General features: G+C 46.7%; 1 protein-coding gene across 6 annotated transcripts in view; it reads left to right on the top strand.

Annotated features, from left to right (window-relative positions):
* RNF24 (ring finger protein 24) overlaps window positions 1–27,037 on the top strand; it is a 77,488-nt gene that overhangs the window by 20,764 nt on the left and 29,687 nt on the right. The window contains exon 2 of one of the 6 annotated variants that reach the window (XM_083398820.1): window positions 25,396–25,524. The exons of 2 other annotated variants lie outside the window; for them this stretch is intronic. In XM_083398820.1, the coding sequence (XP_083254946.1) occupies window positions 25,448–25,524 (77 nt within the window). In that variant the 5' untranslated portion in view covers window positions 25,396–25,447. Of the gene's footprint in view, window positions 1–2,619; window positions 2,869–25,395; window positions 25,525–27,037 lie in introns of those variants that run through there. 3 more of the 6 variants (XM_083398818.1, XM_083398821.1, XM_083398823.1) reach the window with 3 other exon arrangements.

Raw genomic sequence — 27,037 nt, 5'->3', positions numbered from 1 at the left:
TGCAATAAAATTGTAAACTCAAACAGAAAAGCAGCCGTTCCGGTTACATAAGAGGGCAAGGGAGCTCGGATAAACCAGTTTATTTTGCAACATCTCCACCGCAATATCCTTTACATAGCTGTTTATACACAAGAAGCTCAAAAGTTAGCAATCAACTGTACCTGGCGACCTGCTCCAACCGACTCGCAGTCCTTGAGACATGCCACCTCAGCAGCGGCCCCTAATCTGGTTTAATTTCATTTATTATCTATCATCATCATCATCTTTTATTATTATTAATTAGCTTCTCATTCACACAAATCGCAGAGCAGCTCACAAACGACAAACACATAATAGAGCATCACAAATGCAACTTGAATCACATAGAATAATAAGTCATCAGTAGCTCAGTTGGTTAGAGCGTGGGGCTGATAATGCCAAGGTTGCAGGTTTGATCCCCATATGGGGCAGTTGCATGTTCCTGCATTGCAAGGGGTCAGCCCCGATGACCTCAGGGTTCCTTCCAACTCTACGATTCTGATTTGGGGGGGGGGGAATACTATTCACAAAACTACTAAAATCACAAGCTGAAGAGTACATGTTACAGCAGAAGTTCGTATTGCTAGTTTCACAAAGCACTGCATCATTCATAATCTGCAAAGCAATATTAGCAACTTTAGGAAGCCAGCAACCAAAAATAAACCAAGCGTTGCCGAAATCGTACACTCAGCCTTCCCACCCCCATGACTCATAATCTTACACACCAGTTCATTAAAAGACCCATGCGCCTAAATGCTTGTGGCGGCAGCTCCATTCTGAAGGTTCCTCAGGCTGGAGGGCGGATGGAAAAAGCCTTTGCCTGATCTGACGCAACACACTAGTATGCAGTAATGCAGCTGCAGATTTTACCATCAGAGCCTTGCAGTGCATACAGACAGACAGGGCATTTCGCCCATTAAGACCCCGGTCAGCTGGGAGGCGGGGGGAAATCTTGGCACAACATCGTAAGTCCAGCAGGCCCCTGGCGGGGCACCCAGCCAGCTTAGATCTCCGAGGCCCGGGGCAAGTGTACCTGACTGCGGACATTATTTCTCCCATAAAAATGACAAAACAAGAACAGCAAGGATTGGGTGGCAAACCAGGTCCTCGCTGACCCATTTGCTACTTACCCTAGGCAGGTTACGGAGATGAGGAGAAAGCAATAGCCAATATTTTCATTGCTTGCAAGCGACCTTTGTTCGGATGGTGGTATTTGTTTTATTTATAAGTGATTGTTCTGGTTTGCAAACGTTCTTTCAGAACCCGAACGTCTGACGGGGCTTCCAGGGCTTCTGATTGGCTGCAGGAGCCGCAATTTGGTTTTCGAACATTTTGGAAGTCAAATGGACTTCCAGAATGGATTCCATTCGACTTCCAAGGTACAACTGTACTTCAATTTCATTTTAAAAAATCAAATCCGTTTACAACAGGTATAATTTCACACACACATACACACACACACACAAAATTTAATATTGCAGATAACCAGCTAACTGGTGATTGATTGTCTGCGTAAGCCCGAAAGGTTTTCAGCAAATGTGCACAGGTTAATAATAGAGTGTCCTGCTGTATATTATGCACCTGAATCCCAGTTTCTGGAAACTGCAGGAGGGGAGAGTGCTGGTTGGCCACTGCAGGATGCTGGAGCAGGTAGACCGCTTGCCTGATCCTGTGAGTCTCTCTTCCTTTATATTAGAAGGCGCCTGCTGAAATCTCTGTTGGAGGATCATTGCACTGGGCAAGAATGCTTCATGTCACTGTCAAATGAGCCACACCAGCTTAGGGAGCATGGACAAGCAGCGACGATCCTGCAGAAGGTCTTGGGGATTCAGCTAGGATAGAAATGGTAAAGGTAAAGGACCCCTGACAGTTAAGTCCAGTTGCAGATGACTCTGGGGTTGCGGCGCTCATCTCGTTTTACAGGCCAAGGGAGCCGGCGTTTGTCCGCAGACAGTTTTTCCAGGTCATGTGGCCAGCATGACAGCCGCTTCCGGCAAACCAGAGCAGCGCACAGAAATGCCATTTACCTTCCCGCCGGAGTGGTACCTATTTATCTACTTGCACTCTGACATGCTTTCAAACTGCTAGGTTGGCAGGAGCAGGGACCGAGCAACGGGAGCTCACCCCGTCGCAGGGATTCGAACTGCCAACCTTCTGATCGGCAAGTCCTAGGCTCTGTGGTTTAACCCACAGCGCCACCCGCATCCCGATAGAAGGGTTAGGTGGTACCTAAGGCAGCTGGACCTAAGGGCCTCCAGCCTGGCTCTGTACCCAACTTGGTACAGTGGTACCTCTAGTTACTAACTTAATTCGTTCTGGAGGTCCATTCTTAACCTGAAACTGTTATTAGAGGCGTGTTTTCACTAGTGGGGCCTCTTGCTGCCTCTGCACCACCGGCACACGATTTCTGTTCTCATCCTGGGGCAAAGTTCTCAACTCGAGGTAACTCTTCCAGGTTAGCGGAGTTTGTAACCTGAAGCCTTTGTAACCTGAGGCGTTTGTAACTCAAGGTACCACTATATATCTTTCCTGATTGATCAGAGGCTGATGCAAGTCGCACTGCATCCTGTGTCCATTTAGACAGCAATGACCCTGGTTTGGAGCAGATGTGCTTGTCAGTCAACAGCCCCTTCTTGCTTCGTCAGGGCTCTTGCGTTCTGTATTAATTTCCAGCCTCGTCGCAGCTGCCCAGCCTTTCGCGGCCAGTGGGATTCGGGGTTAGTGGAGCTCTCTCTCTCTCTTTCGCCGCTTCTGTTGTTTTGCGCTTTATCTTTGAGCCGTCGTTCTGTTTTTATTTTGTTTTCGAAACGCTGTCTCAATGTCCTCCTCCATTCAGATGTCCAGCTTTCTGTAAGTCGGATCTTTAACCAAAGGCAGGGAGGGCCAACGGAAGAGATTGAAGGAATTGTGTTTGGGGGTCGAGAAGTTTCCTAATTCTGATAGAATCAAGGCTTGGTTGGCTGTCTGGATTTGAAGTGGTCGACTTTAAAAACACAGGCTCTGCCAGGTTTATTTTAACTGCAAACCACGTTTGGTTTTACGTGCAAAAAAGGGGGGGTGCGTTTTTGTGGGTCAGGTTTAACTTGGTGGTGCTACTGACTTTTTCACAGAGTGGTGAATTCTTGAAATGTTGTTCTCTTTATAACTGCATTTCCACTTGTACCTATTTATTTAGAAAGCGCAGTGCCTGTCTTCTTATATAGATATGTAGATACAATATATGTTTCAGGTGCTTTTTCGTACCATATCCAATGCTAGCCTTTTCCTGCTACTTGTATTTAATTTGGCTGGCTCAGTATTGCATATCTTGAGATCAGGGTCGCCTGTCATAACTGGTGTGAGCTGAAATATTTAAAAAAATGGACTAGGTGTGGGTAAAAAAAAAAGCAGGTTTAAAATGAAATCTGGATTTATTTAGCTAAGTCATACTAAGAACTGAGCTTTTGAAATCAGTGGAATTGACTGACTTAAAGGATCTACTCAGAGTATGAGTTATTTGGATACAGCCAAACACATTAAAAGTCTACACTTAGAACTTCTTAAGGTATATCAAACAGATTGAATTTAAACTCTTAGATTTTTTTTAAAAGGAAGAGAAAACTAGTCTGCTGACCTTCTTAATGGAGTGCTTTCCATTTTATAGGTACCGTATTTTTTGCTCTATAAGACTCACTTTTTCCCTCCTAAAAAGTTAGGGGAAATGTGTGTGCGTCTTATGGAGTGAATGCAGGTTGCGCAGCTATCCCAGAAGCCAGAACAGCAAGAGGGATCGCCGCTTTCGCTGCACAGCAATCCCTCTTGTTGTTCTGTCTTCTGAGATTCAGAATAATTTTTTTCTTGTTTTCCTCCTCCAAAAACTGGGTGCGTCTTATGGTCTGGTGCGTCTTATAGAGCGAAAAATACGGTAACTCTGAATTCTAGGTTGATTTCCCCCCATTTATCTCCAGGAGGGTTCTGTTGCCAAATCTGCAACAAGAGATGTGTTGGGTTGGCTTGCTCTGCACATCATGACGCCCTAGGTTGCGTAACAGAAAGCTGGTGTATCTGTTTTCATCTGGCACTATCCTCTTGCAAGTGGAGGCTTTCGGGGTTATAAAAATTGCAGGGTTTTCATGTTTGCTGGATCAGGCAATGATTTTTTGGCGAACGCTTGCAAAAGACCGCCGTCCGCCCCCATTGATGATGGAATTTTGGCCGGGGTATCCCTGACTATCGATGGGAGAGCTTAATTCTCATTTTCAAAAGAACCTTCCTCATTCACACTTCCATAAATAATATGCAAATCAAAGTGAAGCAATCTTCTAAAATATCACGCTTCTCTGAATTTTGCAAAAAAAAATCATAATTTATTCAGCGGGAAAACCTTTGTATAAGGAGGAAGGCTACATATAAATGTATAAGTTACTAAAAAATTAATAATAACATGGAATTCATTATGCCAGGAGAGATTGCTTGGGGAAAATGTGTGTCGTAGGCAAAATTGCATACAAAAGCATATAAATTTGAGGGAAAGCACACTAAACTTGTGACTTTTTAAAGAGTAAAATAAAGACCTTAAAGAAATGGCAGGAATGTGGTGACTGAGTATGATTGCAAAGGGGAAGAAACTGAAACAGATTTATCCACCCTTATCCCCAACCTGTAGACTGTGGCCTTGGCTCGCGAGTGTTCAGGTTTTGAGCTAACGTACGAATAAATGTATGTTTATTTTGGAGCCTCTGTTTTTGCGTTGGTGTGTAACCTGGCCAGCTGCGACTATTGCTCCCATGCCACCTGGTTTGCGTGGGTGCTTTTCGGCTCATGAAAGGCTGCTTCTGAAATCGCCACATCCACCTACAGTTGGAAGTTCGACAGGGTGCAAGTCTGTAAGTGTTTGGGAAGTGAAACCAATTGTTGTAGCCAGGATTCTTGCGTATAAACGTTTTGACTTGTCGATTCCACGTGCTCAGGTCGGTTATGTAATTCGGTACGATGCAACGAGAAAGTAAGCGGATGTTGTGTTGCAATGGCGTCTTTGTTTATGTTTGATTTGGTCACACATCTCATTATTATTACGGTGTTTCTTTCCATGGGGTGGGGGGCGGGTTTGGCAGAACTACTGTGTGCAAATGGAATTTAATTGATGCTTGTCTTGGGGGGGGGGGGGAGTCAACAGTGAATACTTTTTTTGCAACAGCATTAACCTGTGTGCATTTTGGACACTCACTCTTCTATGCCAAAGGATTACCCTTTCACCCTTCTTATTTATTTGATGCCATCAAATGCCAAGGAAATAAACAACTATCTGACTTTTAGAAGACATTTGAAAGCAGCCCTGTTTAGGGAAGTTTTTAATGTTTGGTGTTTTTAATATTCTGTTGGGAGCTGCCCAGAGTGGCTGGAGAAACCCAGCCAGATGGGTGAGGTATAAATAATCTTTAAAATATTATTAAATTATTATTACGAACACTAGACTCAAGATTGAGGAGCCTGAGTTTCACGTCCCACAGAGCTTGCAGTCTAAATGTTTGATGCTGGACTGGTTAGAAATTCAGATATATAAGCTAGGTGCCAAATGGTACCTTAAACCAAGGTTGCAGCCACCAAAACGAAATGTCTAGTTGAAATTTTGGGGCAAGACGGATCTCAAGTCTTCTTTTTCAAATGATAGACTGGCTGTGATTGATTCTCAGTTGAACATCTGGCTAGTTCAGATGACAACCTTGAGCCGGGTTAAGAGCTTTGAGAACTTGAAGAAAAGCCACCTAAACCAGGGACAGTCTACGTATATATTGGCCCATTCCGACCACTTTTTCTTAAAGGTGACACGGATCATTCATAACGTAAGAATATTCTTCACAACTGTGAGCAGGGCAGTGGGGCAAGTGTCCTAGAGGAGCTACAGCAATGAACTATACCATTGTTCACTGCTCCTGCTCAGGCTGCACAGAAAAAGCAGTTTGGCTCCAAAAATTCATTCCAGTTGTGCAGATAAAATATAATGGGTGGGATTTTACAGGATGGGGTGTTAGTGTGTGAAAATAGTCCAGATCCAAGGGTCCCCAGATGTTTGAGATTTCAGACACCCTCCTTGAAAGCCAGGTGTAGCCTGGTGCCCAGGTAATTTCAAACACTGGGAGTGTGGGTTGGTAAGGGACATACAACTATTGCTAACTTTATTGTAGCACTTTTGCGGGGGAAATGCATGGGTTTTTTCCCTCCCAGTCATCCAGAGCCACACTAAACTCTCCTGATTTTTGAAGCCAAAACTGTTTTTGGCTGAGGTCCTTCTGAGCTGGAACTGAATGAATACTTCCATATTGAATCTTTGTGGCTGGCCTAGAAGGTCCTATCGAGACTTGCAAACTTGGGGATGAATTCGAGTGAAGGTTGGAGCAAAATTCTGTAAAGCGATCCAAGTACAGTGGTAGCTAAATTGCACGGCAGAACTTGGTGCTTTGATGATGGCAGCTCCTCAGAGCCGCAGTGTTGCACCTGCAAAGCACGGTTGTAATTTGTTTCGGTACTCCTGCTCCACTCATGTGTAACGGTACCGAGAGAGAAATCTGGAAGCACGCAGACAACTTTCAAGGCTCTTTTTGGAATTAACTGCTGAGAGAGATAACTTGGAAGTGAAAAAGCGCTTGCTATGAGCTGTTTTCCGTGAACGGCCTAAGTCTTTTATCTATCCTCTTGTGGTTTATGTCTTGATGGCTTATAAAGCAGCTGTTTCCAAAACGTCTGATAGCTGAAGCACAATCCTCTGCACTGCTGGATGAAAACATCACTCCTTGCAGGCAAAAGTTGTTGTTTTTTTAAAATGTGTAACACTTGGCCCTTGGAGCATCCTCTGTCTTAGAAAAGGAGTATGCAGCTGCTCATTACTAGTCTCCGATGAATGGCAGAGGCTGTCCACAGCCTCAGGCAGAGAACTCTTTCCAACATCGGCCACCAGGTCTCTTTTAATTGGGGGTGTCGGGGAACGAACCTGGAGCTCTCAGCATGCCACGTCCATGCTGTTCCACAGAACTGTGGCGTCTCCAAATTTCTGCACGAATCATTGATGTGGATATCCCTGCTGCTTAGAACAAGGCAAACCCAGGGCAGGAACTCATGCAGAGACGCAACAGCCAGTCTCCTCTGTGTGCATTCATTCAGTGTGTGTGTCCTTGGTACCTGTATAAAGCATTAAGGTGAGTTGTAGGTCAAGCTAGGGAGTGGGAGACTGGAGCTGTGGGAGAAATTCCCCATGCAGTTTGCAGAGTTTGTAAAACCCTAGGCTGTTGTTTAGTCGTTTAGTTGTGTCCGACTCTTCATGACCCCATGGACCAGAGCACACCAGGCACTCCTGTCTTTCACGGCCTCCCGCAGCTTGGTCAAACTCATGCTGGTAGCTTCAAGAACACTGTCCGACCATCTCATCCTCTGTCGTCCCCTTCTCCTTGTGCCCTCCATCTTTCCCAGCATCAGGGTCTTTTCCAGGGAGTATTCTCTTCTCAGGAGATGGCCAAAGTATTGGAGCCTCAGCTTCATGATCTGTCCTTCCAGTGAGCACTCAGGGCTGATTTCCTTAAGAATGGATAGGTCTGATCTTCTTGCAGTCCATGAGACTCTCAAGAGTCTCCTCCAGCACTGTAATTCAAAAGCCTCAATTCTTCGGCGATCAGCCTTCTAGCCGCATCATTAAAAGTCCCTTCTCAGAATGACGGATGCTTGGGGAAGACAGCCCAGCAGAGCTTCCCGGGGGGTTCGCATTGCTGCCACCTTTGAATGGTTTCTGAACTGCCTGGATCTGATGGCACAACGGCTACCTGGGATCTCCATTGTCAGAAAGAATGCCAGCCACTGGAGAACACCTGTGGCAGAGAGCTGTTGCCTTCATGCCTCTCTCAGGGGCTTCCCAACAGCATCTCTGCTCACGGTGCAAGCAGGATCAAACCTTGGGTCTGATGCAGCAGGGCCCTTCTTAAGTCCTGCCAAGCTTGCAGATCTGCGAGTGAAGCAACACCCCGTTTTCGTTGGGGCTGAAAACCCGGAATCATTTAATCGCGACTCTCTCCTGCCTCTTCTCCCATACCTCTCGAGACAGCATGCATGGAAGATATTGGGTGGCCTCCCACACAGGCGCTGAGCAAGATCCCAGACCTGGGTGCCTTCGGGCTGTAGACTTGCAACCGGATCGTCATGGAATGCCGAGTCCCTGCTGTGTTGCCAGGCGCCCAGAACGTTCTCCTGGCATGTTTTCTCCTAAGCACTCGCCTCTATGACGCTGGTGAGGTTCTCAAGCTACCCCATACTATGGCAGGAATTCACCTTGGGCGCATGCTTGCACATCTCCTCTTCTTCCCCTGCCTTCCTCATTTATTTAAGCCAGGCAGCTGCATGGGGATCCCAGAAGCTATACCGCGGTGTGTGTTTGTTGCCAGTAATTTCAAAGCAGTGCAATAGGTCATTCACTCCCCTAACTGAATGCTATATGTCTTGGGTCTCATCTGATTTCCTCAAAATAAGCAGTCACAGTGTCTGTGCGTTGCCTGAGGTCTACACACACATTTCACAACGATCTTTTGCCCACAACATCTCCTCTTCCGTATACAGTGGTACCTTGCTTGTCAAATGGCTTGGCTCCCAAACAAATTGGCTCCTGAACACCGCAAACCTGGAAGTAAGTGTTCTGGTTTGTGAATATTTTTTTGGAAGCCGAACGTCCAACGCGGCTTATGATTGAGTGCAAGAAGCTCCTGCAGCCAATTGGAAGCCACGCCTTGGTTTTCAAACAGTTCCAGGAGTTGAACAGACTCCCAGAATTGATTAAGTTCAAGAACCAAGGTACCACTGTATAAACATCCAGATAATAATAAATAATAATAAATATTTATTTATACCCCGCCCTTCCTGGTACAAAAACCAGGCTTAGGGCAGCTAACAACAAATTTAAAACACAATTGTAAAAGCAGCATAAAATGCAGTATAAAAACATGAATAACAATAAAATTCAAAGTTCAGAAATCAATTTAGGGGAAATCCATCTAATAAGCATTAGATAATCCCCAGGGCTAGCTGGCTGAATTTGTCCTACTTGGGCCAGTGAGGAGGCCAGGGGAGAATTAGCTGTGGGGTCTCAGAGCGGGTAATCTTCATAAAAGGGAAGCTGGAGGGAAGAGAAGGGAAATAAAAGATCAGGCTGAATTCAAATTTAAGGCCAGGTGGAATAGCTTTGTCTTACAGGCCCGACAGAAGGAGGTTAAATCCTGCAGGGCCCTAGTCTCATGGGACAGAGCATTCCACCAGGTCGGAGCCATCACTGAAAAGGCCCTGGCCCTGGTGGAGGATAGTCCTTCGGGTCCGGGACCTCTAAACTATGGTTGTTCATGGACCTTAAGGTCCTCTGCGGGGCAGACCAGGAGAGACAGTCCCGTAAATACGAGGTAGAGATTATTGCAGCTTCCCACAGACTACTGCAGCCCTCCCAGGTGCAAAGTTAAGAGAGAAGCCTGTCTGAAATCCCTTGCGAGTCAGTACATACAATGCACCAAGATAGTATTAAGACCACTTTGTATGTTCCTGTTGATGGACTTTGGAGTCCAACGTCCCATAGAAGGAGCCCTGCAGGGTGGCGAAAGGATAATTCTTTAGCTGTGGATTGTTACGCAGTAGGATCCTTTTGGCGCCGTTGATCATGGGAACGTTTGTGTGTGGCAGGCTAGCAGGGTGTGTGTGTTGTTTTGCTTTTTGGCTGCAAAGTCCTCTTTTTTAAAAAAAAATGCTGGCAGAAAAATGAAGGCCTCTAATTCCTTATAATGAGATCAAGGGCTTAATGGCTTAAAATGCTTAGAAAATTGTGGAGATTATCTTAGTCCCCTTGCCCCCTCCCTTGTCAAATATGACAGTGCAGGGGTGTCCATGCAGACAAAAATCACGTCTTGCAAATTCTGCTCACCGGCAGTGAGGTGGTTCCCCCACCCTCAACCAGTGAGCGGAAAATAGCAAATGGTCATGGTAAACTCCACCCACTCAGTTTTATGCTGCAGAAGGATGCGAAGTCCTCTGGTGCTGCGAATAACAACAACAATTATAATAATAATAATTTATTTTTTGTACCCTGCCCATCTTGTACCCCCCCCCCCCATATTTTTTGTACCCCGTCTGGGTTTCCCCAGCCACTCTGGGCGGCTTCCAGCAAAGATGGAAAATACATTAAAATGTCACACATTAAAAACTTTCCTGAACAGTGCTGCCTTGAGATGTCTTCTAAATGTCAGGTAGTTGTTTATCTCTTCGACATCTGATGGGAGGGCGTTCCACAGGGAGGGCGCCACTACCGAGAAGGCCCTATGCCTGGTTCCCTGTAGCTTTGCTTCTCGCAATGAGGGAACTGCCAGAAGGCCCTCAGCGCTGGACCTCAGTGTCCGGGCAGAACAATGGGGGTGGAGACGCTCCTTCAGATATACTGGACTGAGGCCGTTTAGGGCTCGCTGCTCCCAGTCACCAGTCTAGCTGCCGCATTCTGGATTAGTTGTAGTTTCCAGGTCACCTTCAAAGGTAGGCCCACATAGAGCGCATAGCAGTAGTCCAAGCGGGACATAACCAGAGTATGCACCACTCTGGTGAGACAGTTTGCGGGCAGGTACGGTCTCATCCTGCATGCCAGGTGGAGCTGGTAGACAGCTGCCCTGGACACAGAATTGACCTGCGCCTCCATGGGCAGCTGTGAGTCCAGAATGACTCCCAGGCTGCACGCCTGGTCCTTCAGGGGCACAGTTACCCCATTCAGGACCAGGGAGTCCTCCACAGCTACCCGCCTCCTGTCCCCCAAGAACAGTACTTCTGTCTTGTCAGGATTCAACCTCAATCCATTAGCCGTCATCCATCCTCCAACCCTGCCCAGGGCTTTGCTTTGGAAAGGGTTTGGAAGCCAGGCTGTGTGCAGTCTCCTCCATTCTTCCTGGATGCATCATGGACTGCAAACTGCAAGCTCTTCTCTGTTGCAACTGCACAGGAAGCAAACTTATGTTGTCACTGAATTGTGTAAACGCAGCACAGGCTCTTTAAGGGAGGCACAGAAAGTTGCAAGCCTTTAACGGGGGCGTGGCTTTTGTTCTCCTGTAAAGTTTATATGTCACTTTTCTGACAGTACCGGTCTCTTAAGGTAGTTAGCGATCAATCAATCAAATCTTTATTACGGTCATAGACCAGCATAAGTAGAGTGTAGCGCAATCATTTAAAATCTGTAAAACGTTTTGGAAAGCTAAAATTATTAAAACAGAAGGTATATATAAAAGAATCTAAAAGAAGGGTTAGGAGCATTAAACGGAGAATATGGAAGAGCATAAAAGGTTAGTATATAAAAGGCTATGGCTATCAATTCACAGAGCTCTCTGATATGAGTGTTCATTAAATCTCTTTTGTGGCACAGGTCATCAAAGGTAGTTAATGAAATATCAAAGCATAATCCAGATAGCAGGCTAAAGTTTATTGTATTCTGTTATAGGCCATCAAAACAGCTATGTGAGAGCACTTGGAAGAACCCTAAGAAGCAATAGTTAACAGCAGTTAAAGGGGAGAAATTATTATTATTATTATACCACCCTTTATCAAAAGGTCCCAGGGTGGTGTACAACATTAAGAACACATTTAACGGAGCAAAAAAATAAAAACATAAAACATAAAATTAATCACGATAACAGCCCCCCCCCCCAGCTTTAATGTACACATCAAATTAAATTACTCTTCCTTTTAAAAGGAAAAGGACAGAAGTTGCCTGACATCTCATTCACTGCTGGAAAAGGATTTCTCAATCAAGATTTTGTGTTCCTCTTTGAGAAGCATGACTTGTATGCATGTCACAAAAGGCAGAAGCTGGACTGCATTGCGCCCAGAATGGAGATCTCCTGTGGTTTACTACAAAGGGCATCCTGAGCAGGGAGAGAGTAAAAGGGAAAGTTCATGTGTGTGTTCAGTGACCGCACATGAGGATACTAACCGTTGCAAAACTCTTTTTCAGTAGGTCTTCCCTGAAGCTATCCACCTCCCCAGAGCTGGCTATGCCTCTTCCTCTTCTGGGCGGGGTATAAATAAATAAATTACTACTACTACTACTACTACTAGTAGTAGTAGTAATTTATTTATTTATACCCCACCCATCTGGCTGGGTTTACCCAGCCACTCTGGGCAGCTTCCAACCGAATATTAAAAACACAATACAACATTCAACATTAAAAACTTCCCTAAACAAGGCTGCCTTCAGATGTCTTTTGAAAGTAAGATAGTCCAAGCGGGAGATAACCAGAGCATGCACCACTTTGGCCAGACAGTCTGCGGGCAGGTAGGGTCTCATCCTGCGTACCAGATGGAGCTGGTAAACAGCTGCCCTGGACACAGAATGGACCTGTGCCTCCATGGACAGCTGTGAGTCCAGAATGACTCCCAGGCGGCGCACCTGGTCCTTCAGGAGCACAGTTACCCCATTCAGGACCAGGGAGTCCTCCATACCAGCCCTCCCCCTGTCCCCTAAGAACAGTCCTTCTGTTTTGTCAGGATTCAACCTTAATCTGTTAGCCACCATCCATCCTCCACCTGCCTCCAGACACTCACACAGGACCTTCACTGCCCTCACTGGTTCTGATTTAAAAGAGAGGTAGAGCTTTTGCTGCTCCCATTTCATGCCTCTTCAGGTTCTTGGAAACCAGGGGAAGAGGAGACCTTGTTGCGCCAGGATGGGGAGACAGCTGTGCCTCCTCACCACCTTTGGCCCCTGCTCACAGCTGTCCCGTCCTCTCCAGAGCTTTCCCCAAGCAATCGGAGACTGCGCCTTCATGCAGACAACCTCTCCTCCGCCCTTTTCATGCCTCTTCTGGTTCTGGGAGAGAAGTGGGGAAGGGAGCTAGTTGCAGCAGGATGGGGGGACACCACTCCTCTGCATCCAACTCATCCATTACATCCCATCGCCCCCTAGCCAGCATGACAAGCAGTCACAGATGAAGGAAGTTGTAGCCCCACAAGAACTGGAGGGTGCCATGTTGAACCATCCCTGGTGTAGCCAGTGCAGAACTAGTTGTGCCATTGGTCTGCTGTGGAATAAGACAACTTTCCTGTGTTTACCACTGATCTCTGGCGGCAGTCTCTCCTGGCACCCTTGTTTTGCACTGTAATTCCCACCAGCCAGCAGTTGTAGCCAGAAACATCTCCAGGATGGCAAAAGCTGCTCTGGTGCCCACAGCCGCCTAGGGCGTGAACGTGTAAAAGCGAAGATTATTGTGGAGATTGTGTGTACTCTCCTAAACATCCCCATCAAAATGCAGAATCTTGCTGACTAGCGAAGGGGGGGGGGAGGCGGGAATCAAACCTGCCTGTCTTGTTTGATTTTTATTCTGAGTGTCGTAATCTTGGCTCTGACTCCGCAGCTAGGTGTTTCTCATTGGCAGAGGAAGGAAAACCATTCCTGCTGCCCAGGATTTTCTAGGCATGTGGCGTGTGGGGTTTTCGAAATGATACGTAACAATGAAGGAGTCACGTTTTCAAACATGCAGTGTTCCCTTTTGTAGACAGGCTTGTGCAAAGTCATCTGTAACCCTGCCAACAATAGCTACCGTGACAGTATTTTTAGCAAGCTTGTTCCACGAGTTCGGTTTACAATGTCAAACATGTCAGTCTTGCTGAAGCTGAGATGCCTCTCTGATTCAAGGCAACTCTTTTGTTATTTATATATCTATAATAAAAGTGGGGGTGCGGGTGGCGCTGTGTTCTAAACCACAGAGCCTAGGGCTTGCCGATCGGAAGGTCGGTGGTTTGAATCCCCGCGACGGGGTGAGCTCCCGTTGCTCGGTCCCTGCTCCTGCCAAACAAGCAGTTTGAAAGCATGCCAGTGCAAGTAGATAAATAGGTACTGCTTCGGTGGGAAGGTAAACGGCGTTTCCATGCGCTGCTCTGCTTTCACCAGAAGTGGCTTAGTCATGCTGGCCGCATGACCCAGAAAAACTGTCTGCGGACAAACGTCGGCTCCCTCGGCCAGTAAAGCGAGATGAGCGCCGCAATCCCAGAGTTCTTCGCAACTGGACTTAACTGGACTGGACTTAACTAGACTTAACTTACCTTTACCTTTACCTTATAGTAAAAGTAGCTAGGCTTCTTCATAAAAGAAAAAGGAAACTCCCAAATCCATCGGTCCTGAAAGACCTACATTGGCTCCCAGTACGTTTCCGAGCACAATTCAAAGTGTTGGTGCTGACCTTTAAAGCCCTAAATGGCCTCGGTCCAGTATACCTGAAGGAGTGTCTCCACTCACATTGTTCAGCCTGGACACTGAGGTCCAGTGCCGGGCCTTCTGGCTGTTCCCTCACTGCGGGAAGCAAAGCTACAGGGAACCAGGCAGAGGGCCTTCTCGGTAGTGGCACCCGCCCTGTGGAACGCCCTCCCACCAGATGTCAAAGAGAAAAACAACTACCTAACATTTAGAAGCCATCTGAAGGCAGCCCTGTTTAGGGAAGTTTATAATGTGTGACATTTTAATGTATTTTTAATCTCTGTTGGAAGCTGCCAAGAGTGGCTGGGGAAACCCAGACAGATGGGCGGGGTACAAATAATAAATTATTATAATAATATTATTATTATCATTATGGTTGGGCAGCACCTGTCCAAGCAAAAAGTCACAGAATAGAATCGCAGAATCATAGAATTGTGTAGTTGGAAAAGGACTCCTAGAGTCATCTAGTCCAACCCCCTGCAATGCAGTAATCTCAACTACAACGGGGTTCCTCTCTAAAGTTTGACCGTTACAGTAAAGAACTGTTCCACAGTAGATGGACCTTCATTGGAGCTTATATGAGAAAATAAAACATTAAGCACAACATTAAAAAGAAAAAAGAAAAGTGCAAAAATTAGACTGGACATTGCAGGCGTGAAGTCTCCATGTAGATTCTTCTCCAAGTTGGAGACTGCAGGCAGAATTAGGCCTCTGGCCGATGCTGCAAGGATCAGGTTGCACCTAGAATTCTTGGATCAAGAAGCAATGGCTGATCCCCGTTTCTGAAAATATAAAGGCTGGCTGTGTCCCAGAACCTTGCATGTAACTCGAGACCTTCAGCGCCAGAGAGTAATAATTCAGTCGGCGCGCTCTCCCTCTTAGAACTCGGTGTTTATTAATTGTTTTGATGCTGCTTCGTTTTCCGAAATACACACAGCAGCGCGAGGTCCAGGGGTGGGCTTGTCACCTGAGAGCGATCGCTAATTGACTCCGAGGGCTGGCCCCCATTTCTGTCCTCATTGAGTGTTGTCAGCCTGGGAAGTGGGGGACGCCAAGACTTGTGGCAAGGCATTTTTTCAGCGGCGTTGATTTCTGTCCATCATCTTCTCAGTATTCCCGTCAAATTAAAGTACAAGTCTGTCAAACTGTTATTACAACAAAAGAGAAGGCCCAATAGATAATGCAAATGGTTTAAATGATATTAACAGTAAATAAAAACAAGATTATGAGAATAGCAAATATATTCCAACAACACTTGTCTATCTAACAGAATGATATAGGTAAAGGACCCCTGGATGGTTAAGTCCAATCAAACTTGACTTTGGGGTGCGGCCAGGGTGGATAAAAATCAATGTGTTGTGTTTTTTTAAAAAATGGATTTTTAAAAGTTTAAATCAGGGTTTTAAAAAAAAAAATTAAAGGACTCTCAAGAGTCTCCTCCAGCACCATAATTCTAAAGCATCAATTCTTCGGTGATCAGCCTTCTTTATGGTCCAGCTCTCACTTCCATACATCACTACTGGGAAAACCATAGCTTTAACGGACCTTTGTTGGCAAGGTGATGTCTCTGCTTTTTAAGATGCTATCTAGGTTTGTCATTGCTTTCCTCCCAAGAAGCAGGTGTCTTTTAATTTCGTGGCTGCTGTCACCATCTGAAGTGATCTTGGAGCCCAAGAAAGTAAAATCTCTCACTGCCTCCATTTCTTCCCCTTCTATTTGCCAGGAGATGATGGGACCAGTGGCCATGATCTTCGTTTTTTGATGGCTTTGTTTAGTCACGGCAAAATGCTCTGGAAGGTGCTGGCATCTCGCTCCCGACCTCTAAAAGTCACCAGCTGCTTCTTAAATTGCACCGGACATTCCCCACGCATTCTTCATACGTTATCTGGCTACCGTAAGAGTTAGGGACTTCCTATTTGAAACAAAGCAGGGTTGCCAGGAAGCCGTCTTTTTGTGCGTCACAAAGCCTTCGGTGTTCTTTCTGCAGTTCCTCGGAATCGCAACACACCTCTGGGGACACATCTGGGCTTCCTTCGCTGTAATGGGCACAGCGCTTAGTGGTTGGGGCAGATTTCCTCTTTTGCTTTCCTCTTCTTCTTTGCATTCTACATTAGAGGGAACAGCTGCTCAGATACAGTCTCAGAAAAGGGAGGGCTGATGCCACAAGCCCTTAAACGTAAGGACATCAGAAGAGCTCGCTGAATCAGGCCTGTGGCTCTCTCTCCCTGTGGTTCCCAGAAAGTGATATTCAGAAGCATTTCTGCCTCTGATCGCAATGGCAGAGCGTAGCCACTTGGCCAGGAGCCATTGGTAGCCATCCCCGTCTCCATTAAATTGTCCAATCCTCTTTTAAAGCCATCCCAGTTGTTGGCCATCGCTGCCTCCTGCTGCAGGGAGTTCCTTAGTATTTACGGGACCTCCTCTCCTGGTATGCCCCGCAGAGGACCTTAAGGTCCATGAATAATCATAGTTTAGAGGTCCTGGGCCCTAAGGAAATCAGACTATCCTCCACCAGGGCCAGGGCCTTCTCAGTGGTGGCTCCAACCTGGTGGAATGCTCTGTCCCATGAGACCAGGGCCCTGCAGGATTTAACCTCCTTCCACAGGGCCCTGGTCTCCTCGCTGGCCCAAATAGGACTAATTCAGCCAGCTAGCCCTGGTGATCATCCAATGTTTATTGGGTGGATTTCCCCCCTAAATTGATTTTTGAATTGTGATTTTATTGTTATTCACGCTTTTATACTGTATTTTATGCTGTTTTTTGTCACATCAATTAAAGTGTTTTAAATTTGTTGTTAGCCGCCTTGAGCCCGGTTTTCTGAACTGGGAAGGGCGGAGTATAAATAAATAAATAAATGTATTATTATTATTATTAGTTTAACCATATACCGTGTGAAGTATTTTCTTTTCTCCATCCGGAACCTCCCGAACCTTGGATCCCCACAAGTTGCAGTGTTGCAGACTACATCTTCATTTCAGGGGAAAGTACTTCTATTTTCCCAGTCAGCTGTAGCAGTTGATTTTTTCATGTGGCACCAACTTGCCTTCCACTCTGTATCTGCCCTGTCAGCTGCAGCGGCTTCTACTTCTCTGGTTTTTTGTTCTCTTTAAAATACAGGTGAATATTTTTAAAAGGGGGGGGGGGAATGGGAAGGTAAGCCAGCTGTTTTTAATGCGTGTTTGTTGTAGAAGCAAATCCAAACATCTTCCTACGTGCATATCTAAGCTGGAAAGGCTGCCAGTTTGTTTCCTGTGCAAGTTAATATTTTTCTCCTTGGGTCAACATTCGTAGTGTCTAAAATGAGGTGGGACAAGGAGGAAAAACATTGACGTGAAACATAATCTAGTTACTTGAAAAGAGGAGTTAATGTTTGGACTGTGGGTCAGTTTTGCTTGCTTGAGGGACCATCTCTCTCTCTCTTATTTTAGTTCCCTCAACAGTATCCACCTTTCCTGTGTCATCAGTGGCATAACCCAGAGGTTTTCCAGATGTTGCCACGCTATAGTTCCCATCACCCCTGATGGGTGTCAGAGTCCAAGATTTTGTGGAAGGTCACTACCTCCCCATCCCTGGCACAGCCATTTCGTCCTTTCTCCCAACTATAATCAGAATAAAAAGCATGCATTTGTGTACATTCAATCCTTGCGGCATTTATTTTCCCCTCTCCTTGCTGTCTCACCCGGGGCTTTCCCAAACTTGGGTCTCCAGCTGTTTTTGGACTACAACTCCCATCATCCCTAGCTAGCAGGACCAGGGATGGTCAGGGATGATGGGAGTTGTAGTCCAAAAACAGACCCAAGTTTGAGACACCCTGGTCTAGCATGTTGGCCTGCTCAACACATACAGTCAAACTGCGGTTGTCGGACGTAATGCGTTCCAGAAGCCCGTTCGGCTTCCAAAATGTTTGACAACCGAGGCGTGGCTTCCGATTGGCTGCAGGAGCTTCCTGTGCTCAAGCGGAAGCCGCGTCACACATTTGGCTTCTGAAAACCGGAGCATTTACTTATGGGTTTTCGGCATTCAGTAGCCGAAACGTGCCAAAACAGAGGTGCTCGGGAGCCGAGGTTTGACTGTAACTCTAATCCATGGTTTGTTTAACAGACCATCACGTAAACCACCAATTGTCCTAAAGGTAAAGGTAAAGGGACCCCTGACCATTAGGTCCAGTCGTGACCGACTCTGGGGTTGCGCGCTCATCTCGCTCTACAGGCCGAGGGAGCCGGCGTTTGTCCACAGACAGCTTCCAGTTCATGTGGCCAGCATGACTAAGCCGCTTCTGGCGAACCAGAACAGCACACGGAAACGCCGTTTACCTTCCCGCCGGAGCGGTACCTATTTATCTACTTGCACTTTGACGTGCTTTCGAACTGCTAGGTTGGCAGGAGCTGGGTCTGAGCAACGGGAGCTCACCCCATCGCGGGGATTCGAACCGCCCACCTTCTGATCGGCAAGTCCTAGGCTCTGTGGTTTAACCCACAGCGCCACCCACGTCCCAACAATTGTCCTACAGATGATCAAATAAACCATGGCTCACCTTCTCCAAAGTTTTGTTTTGTTTTGTTGCTGCTTGTGCCTTTGTAGTCAATAGAGCATCCAAGCTTGGGTTAGCCAAGCAGACCATAGTTAAGGAAGGAAGCTGTGTGCGCACATGACGCCAAGCCATAGTTAAAACTAGCCAAGGTTCCTGGTTCAGCCACTGGGGAGGGTTTTCTCATAACACCAAGCCATTGTTTAATAAACCAGGCCATTTTTAGACTGCAGGGTCTTTCGAGGACAAAGACCAGTCCCCCTCTCTCGGATGAGGTTACTGCATACCGTTCCCCCTTACACTGTAGACCCTGTAGAAAGAACAATAAGTCTTCTTGGTTTCATTCGCCTTCCTGTATGTTATATAATCTCCTGTCAGTTCCAAGGATGAGCAGAAGTGATTCTAGCAGTTTAAAATCAATACTCCCATCCCTTTTGTACGAAGAGACCCAAATTAATTTCTTCGGTTCCTCCCACACCGAAGAGGGTGTACCAAAGAAATTGCAAGTTATGTAAGCCCCCAGCTTGCAAGAGTGGTGACCTTCTGCTGATCACGCAGAGCAAGCGAGAAGTTTTCCTTGCCCGTTATTAAGTATTCCTGTCAATCCTGACTTCTTCTGAATGGCACAAGCGGTGCCGTTCCCCGGCAGGCCTGCGAGAAATGAAAGCAAAACGCTGGATATGACTGTTCGATCTCTTCCTTTCCCACCAATCGCCAGAAAACGAAGAAATGGAAAAGTGAAACTTTCAAGGGACAGAGTGGGAGAGTCAGAGTTTGTTGATTCCGCTCCGCACTGCTAAGCTAGAATGCATGATTAAATACCTTTTCCTGGGCAGATGGAATGTTTACCCTTGCTAATGGCAGACCATGCCTTCAAATCCTGCTTTCTGACCAATTCTGAACTATGGTTCAGATTCTGGGTGGTTCGTGGGCCAACTGTGGCCCTCCAGGCATTCCCATCTGGCCCCCAGGGCTCTGTGCAGGCCACACCCTTCACCAGGCCTGCCTCTCACTCTTGAGTTTCTTTTTCCTGTCTGGAACGTGCCTTCAAACTTACTAATGGAAGAGCACAAGACTCTTATCCTAAGGGTCATGGATTCGAGACCCACATTGGGTGACCCTTGTGGCCCCTTCAACTTTACAATTCTATGATTCCTTGTGTGGAGAGGGGTGTTTATAGGAACTAGCCTACTGCTGTGGTGGGCATCCATCCATCTCAAGAGACAGCAGAGTGAGCTTCCAGGGGTGAAATCAAACTACAATCATACCTCAGGTTACAGACGCTTCAGGTTGCATTTTTTTGGCTTATGGACCCACCGAAACCCGGAAGTATCGGAATGGGTTACTTCTGGGTTTCGGCGCTTGCACATGAGCAGATAAACTAAATCACGCTTTGTGCATTCGCAGAAGTGCTGAATCGCTGCCCGTGCATGCACAGACGCGGCGCTGTGGGTTGTGAAGCCCCGTTCGCATCCTGAAGCGAACACAACCCACAACTGCGCGGGTCGCGATTTGCCGCTTCTGCGCATGCGCGTGACATCATTTTGACCGTCTGCACATGCGCGAGCGGTGAAACCCGGAAGTAACGCGCTCCGTTACTTCTGGGTCGCTGTGGAGCGCAACCCAAAAGCGCTCATCTTGAAGCATATTCAACCCGAGGTATGGCTATACTGCATTAACAGCACTGAAGTGACTTCCCCGGGGTGCAAGCCTGGGCAGTGTACATGGAAGTCCTGGGCTGCCCAGAAGACAAGGCCTCCTCTCAGCCTCACTGACGGGGTCCAAAGGAAAGCAGAGCAATGCATTTGACACCAGGAGTTGCTGGAAGGAGACGTACAAGGCACCATCCAACCGCCTTAGGAACTCCAGATTTGTGTAGAGTTTACTCCTCAGCCTTTCCTTCTCCTGAAGATGTCCTTCAAGGCAGTGGAGGTTTAGGGTGAGAGTTTTCCTTCACCTAGATGGGCTACCTCCCCAGGTTGATCGTTCCTCACCTGCCCCTCACTTCCATCTATGGGACACGCAGAAACCACCTTCTTGACCATTGGACCCATTCTTGGTCTCATCTGGTCAATCCTCCAGGACCCTGTCTTTGCATGCAGGTGAATTCCCTAGCTCACCCAGGGTTTGAGACCCATCAGCTACCCTCACCTGGGGGTACCCTCACCTGGTTTAGCCGGCCAGTCAAAGCCATTCCCTAGGTGTGGTTGGTGTCTCATGCTGACAGCTTCCAGGAGCCACAGGTGAGACCTGAGTGCAGGGTAGGCATCAAAGTTAGATAAACTACCCCAGAAGGCGCATGATGTGCCCAACACCAGAGTTGTGACCCCTCCTCTAACACCCTTTATTCCCCACTGTACAGTAGCCTGCTGTACAAAGGTAAAATTAACACCTCCACCCACTTTTCCTCTGGCCCCACCCACTCTTGACATGCGGCCCCCAGAGAATTACCCAGAAAGGGAATGTGGCCCATGGACATTGCAGGGGGTTGGACTAGATGCCTCTTGGGGTCCCTTCCAGTTCTATGATTCTAACTGAAAAGGGCTCTCCATCCCCGGTTTAGGTATTCAGGCACAGCCCTCAACCGTTACGGAAAACAAACCACGGTTAAATGTTACACCTCTTTGATTTTCAAGATCAATATTAGTTTATTGTGTAAATAATGGCCATTGCAATCGGACTTGGGTCACAGGCTGTTTAAACAGACAAACATATTCAAATTAACTCTTATTTTCTTCCTGGAAAGTGCATCTCTATGTTTTTTCACTGCCACGGTGAAGCTGACCTCTTGCCATGCGGTCAATTGTCCTCGAATGGTCAATTTTATTTTCATCACCGGCTCTTCAGCTTGCGTTGCCTGAGAAAATAAATCAAGTAGGAATTTATTCGTAGATAAAGCATGTATAGAGCTGTTCAAGGAAGAGGTATTCCATCACTAGTACCCAAACTTTTTTCCTCCATGGACCACTCAAAAATTGCTAAGGGTCTCAGTGGACCACTTAAAGGGATCTTTTTGTAATGCACCGCTGTTCTAGGTGCTGTGGGATTTTTAATTGTATTTCTGTTTCTTTTATTATATATTGCATTAGCATTCAACTTCCACAGAATTCAGATTGTAATACGATAAAATACAGTTTTAAGAACAAAGAGGAGCAGTAAAACTACCCCTAACAATGTGAATATTTGTTGCAATGGATGTGCCGTTTTCAACCATGAAGCATGTGGAAACAGTGTGGGTATTCCTGGCCCAGATGTTTCAGCATTTCTATCCCATGGAAGTGAGGCAGTGTGCTGCAGTGGTTAGAGTATCAGACTAGGACCAGGGAGACTCGGGTTCAAATCCTTACCCTGCCGTGATCTCACTGGGCGATCGTGGGCCAAAGACTATCTCTCATTCTAACGTATCTCAGCGGGGTTGTTGTAAGAATAAATGGGGAAATGTGCTGTATCCCTGGGGGAAAGGGGAGATTAAAGTGTGTAGTCTCTGTTTCAGAAGGGTCTTTTTGTAATGTCTGAAATATTGAAACTTTTGAACCATTAAGGCTCGTTGCACAGAGATAAGCAACGCAACCCTAACTTGGTCTTCTCAGAAGTTAAGTCTTACTGAATTCAGTGGGGCTTACTCCCATAGAAGTGGGTCTGGGATTGCACCTCTCAGCATGGAAATAGCTTTCCAAAATGTCTAATACTAATGTGCCAAAAAAAGCCAGTGAAGCCTGGCTCTGTTCCATATCTTACTCAGTATTTTTTATTTATTTATGATTAATTAAGAGCTGTTTGTAACTTTCCAACAAAATCCATGACACAAATATCCTGCAAAGCACAAACATTTCCTTTATTTTGGTGACTCCTATACGCTTTTTATAAAAAGGCTTTTCCAGATCTAGACCTACACTCCAAAAGCTGCCTTTTACAACTGCGTTTGGATTATTATTATTATTATTATTATTATTATTTATACCCCACCCATCTGGCTGTGTTTCCGCAGCCACTTTGGGCAGCTCAACAGAATATTAAGAACACAATAAAACATCAAACATTAAAAACTTCCCTAAACAGGGTTGCCTTCAGATGTCTTCTAAATGTCAGATAGTTGTTTATTTCTTTGACACCTAATGGGAGGACATTCCACAGTGCGGGCGCCACTACCGAGAAGGCCCTCTGCCTGGTTCCCTGTAACTTCGCTTCTCTGCCGCTGAGACCATATAGCACCGGTCCTACATTGGCTCCCAGTACGTTTCCGAGCACAATTCAAAGTGTTGGTGCTGACCTTTAAAGCCCTAAATGGCCTCGATCCAGTATACCTGAAGGTGTGTCTCCACCCCCATCATTCAGCCCGGATACTGAGGTCCAGCTCCGAGGGTCTTCTGGCGGTTCCCTCCCTGCGAGAAGCAATATATTATTGTTGTTGTTGTTATAGTGACATCATAGTGCTTTAAATGCACCGCATGACTGTGGCCTTAAATTGATCAGCTGTTGGGTTTGCTGCGCGTGCATTTTGGGGGGTGTTGGAGGTGGAGGAACGCAAACGCAGAGCGTGATGCAAACCCAGCTTCCAACAGGGCCAAAGTTGCCCTGGAGATAGCCTTTCGGAGGTTTGGGGTGGAGACGGTCGTGCCCTGGCTGCGCAGGACATTGGTCAATGCGTCCCCTCCCTCCCTCCTCCTCTCTCCCCCTCGCTATTTGCATTTCGTCAGTGCGGCCGGACGGTGTTGCAACTCCGTTTCCAAATCGGCAGCTGATAAATGGGTAACTTTTCTGTCCTGGTTGCATAGTCTCTCCTCCTGATCATAAGTGGTCAAGGCAGGAAGGGGGGCGGGAGGGGGGCAAAGAAGGACCACACACAGGCCAAGTGTGTTTGAAAGCAGTTGGCTAAGCAGTTGACTCCTTACCTCTCTTACCCTGACCTGGCCACTGTGATCCACGCGACGGTCACCTCCAGACTTGATTATTGTAACTCACTCTACGTGGGGCTGCCCTTGAGACTAACCCAGAAACTCCAGCGGGTGCAGAATGCCGCGGCAAGACTCCTTACGGGGTCCTCGCCGCGGGATCACATTCACCCGGTGCTATACCAGCTGCACTGGCTCCCGGTGGAGTACAGGATCAGGTTTAAGGTGCTGGTTTTAACCTTTAAAGCCCTATACAGTGGTACCTCAGGTTACAGACGCCTCAGGTTACAGACGCTTCTGGTTACAGACTCTGCTAACCCAGAAATATTACCTCGGGTTAAGAACTTTGCTTCAGGATGAGAGCAGAAATTGTGCTCCAGCGGCGCAGAGGCAGCAGGAGGCCCCATTAGCTAAAGTGGTGTCTCAGGTTAAGAACAGTTTCAGGACCTCTGGAATGAATTAAGTTCTTAACCCGAGATACCACTGTACGGCCTAGGACCCTTGTACCTACGGGACCGCCTCTCCTGGTATGTCCCACGGAGGACCTTACGGTCTTCAAAGAAAAACATCTTGGAGGTCCTGGGCCACAGGGAGGTTAGGCTGGCCTCAACCAGAGCCAGGGCTTTTTCGGCTATGGCCCCGATCTGGTGGAACGCTCTGTCACAAGAGACTAGGGCCCTGCGGGATTTGACATCTTTCCACAGGGCCTGCAAGACAGAGCTGTTCCACCAGGCCTTTGGCCAAGGCACAGTCTGACCCCCTCCCTTGGCAATTCTCATAGAACTCTAGCCCAATGGTTGCCATTAATTTGATTCTGAATTGATTTTAGAATGAATTGATTTTAGAATGCTGTGTTAATTTTATTGTAGTTAGCCGCTCTGAGCCCGGCTTCGGCTGGGGAGGGCAAGATATAAATTATTATTATTATTATTATTATTATTATTATTATTATTATTAACTCAGCTGAATAAGCTAGGTGCTAAACAAATCTTTAAACCAGGCTTACAGTCACCAAAACGGAACGCCTAGTCGCCATTTGGGGGCCAGGCAGATCTCAAGTTGTATTTTTCATTCTGCGTGGCTTTTGGCTTCCGGAAATTCGTTTAACTGGACACTGAGTGAAGAAGCTCTCCCTTTGTCCGTCTTCCGTCGTTTCCCTCGGTTCTTGCCGGCACTGCGTTTTGCAAAACCACGCTGAGAATCTCTCCTCTTGCTTCCCTCCTGGGGGTCAGAATAGGATCTGGGTCTTGGCATCGACCAGTGGGAACATAACGTAGCATTTTGGGATGATCAAGGATTAGATATTATTAGCTCTGTTCTGGGCAGCCGCTTCGCCCTGGCAGAAATCCCATACATGCACCCCATGTTGAAACCTCATGTTGTTGCCGTGTTGCCTTTTTAACCGGGGAGTCTCCCGAACCCCCATTGAAAACCTAAAAATTATATCCTAGGACGTGAGCCGACTTAAAGCCTCTCTGCTGCCTCTTCTCCCATACGCCCCTTTTGCTCAAGTTAAAAAATAGTTACTTAGAAATTGCTACCAGCTGGAGCTAAGCCTCTCTGAACTTTCCCCTTCTTCTTTAAATAACGTTTGTGGTGTATTCTTGGCCAGCGTTTTGACATTTCTTGGAACCAACAAGTCTCTCTCTCTCTCTCTCTCTCTCTCTCTCTCTCCACCTCTCTCTCTCTGTCGCACACCGACACACAACACATGCACAATTATTTCCTTTTCACAGAATTGTAGAGTTGGAAGGGACCGCGAGGGTCATCTAGTCCAACCCCCCTGCAATGCAAGAATCTTTTGACCTAGGTGAGACTCGAACCCATGACCCTCACATTACAAGTCTCAAGCCGGTTCAAATGAGGTACATTTCATCTCTGATTTTCCTTAGACTTTCCTTATTTTGTTTCTTATCTTTTCCTTCTCCCGTAATTCTTTTGGGTTTTGAGACACTCTTTCTGCCCGGTGCTAAAAATCTGAGGAAATCCTACATGGAAAACTGTATTTCCCTGTGTGTAACAGCTGTTCCTTTCCAGTTTTCTGCAAACCTTTAAAAAACAAAGGGTGGTATTCAGCTAACTTGTATTCAGAGAAGACCCATTGAAGTCAATGGACCTAACTTGTTCATTCATTTCAATGGGCCTATTCCGAATTCTAAAAATGTAGTCAAGTACCACCCAAACTGTTTAGGCAGCTAGGGAGGGCACTTTGCTGAAGATGGGTCACTGCACCAATCCTGCGTCGTCGTTTTGTTTTCCAAAGGGATAGCCATGTTAATCTGTGACAGCGAAACAAACCCAGAGTCCTGCACCACTTTTAAAGATTAATTTGTTACGCCTTCAGTTTTTCTGGAGTAGATTCTTGCCTCCTCAAAGAAACGTCCCTCCTTCATTTGCAGGTTTCTATATTCAGCGAGGAATGTTATTTTTAATGTTTTAGCCAAAGGTAGGGGCTGTCTTTACTCTCCCCCAGGGCTAAGAATGGGAAATGTGGTTGGAATTTGGCTGGGGATTTTTTTTTGTGGCAAAGTGGTTTTCTTTCCTTTGTGTCCGTGATTTGCTTTCCTTCAGGTGGACAGGCTTGCTTTTGCATGTATTTAATTCACTTGTGCTTTTTCTTCTGGAGGAGAAGAAGAAGAGTTTGGATTTGATATCCTGCTTTATCACTACCCTAAGGAGTCTCAAAGCGGCTAACAATCTCCTTTCCCTTCCTCCCCCACAACAAACACTCTGTGAAGTGAGTGGGGCTGAGAGACTTCAAAGAAGTATGACTAGCCCAAGGTGGCCACATGTGGAGGAGCGGGGAATCGAAAGCAGTTCACCAGATTACAAGACTACTGCTCTTAACCACTACACTACACTGGCTCTCTGGTGGTCCTACAGTAGCCAGAGCCAGACCAACGCTGGGATCCCAACTCCCATCATCCAGTGTGGCCAATGGTTGGGGATGATGGGAGTTGTAGCCCAACTAGATATTGATGAGCGTCAAGTTGTCCACCCCTCATGCAGATCTAACATGGGATACTAAATGGCAGAGAAACAGGCATGCGGACCCTAACAGGTCTTTTCAAGCGTTTTGATCAAACCGCTAGGTTCTGAGGTTGATGTTGCCTCCTTTCCCAGGAAGGTACCAGTTCCTCTGGTTTGGGCTAAGCAGATGCATGTGAATTTTGAAATACAGAAGGTGTTTTGCCCAAGCCTGCAGAGAATTTGGCCCCACCATCAGCCTGACAAAGACCTACCTCAGGACATTTCCAGCCTTCCACGCATCAGCATTGTTGACCACACGCTTGAGGTGGTCAATGATTTTCTCTTCCTCTCCATGGATGCTGAGCTGGGCAAGCAGATTGGCAAGGCAGCGACAGCTCGCATCTCCAA

The sequence above is a fragment of the Podarcis tiliguerta genome (genome assembly GCF_965153285.1).
Source record: "Podarcis tiliguerta genome assembly, chromosome: 9".
NCBI classification, from domain to species: domain Eukaryota; kingdom Metazoa; phylum Chordata; class Lepidosauria; order Squamata; family Lacertidae; genus Podarcis; species Podarcis tiliguerta.
Note: the sequence above shows the minus strand (reverse complement) of the source record. Positions and strands in the feature narration are given on the sequence as shown.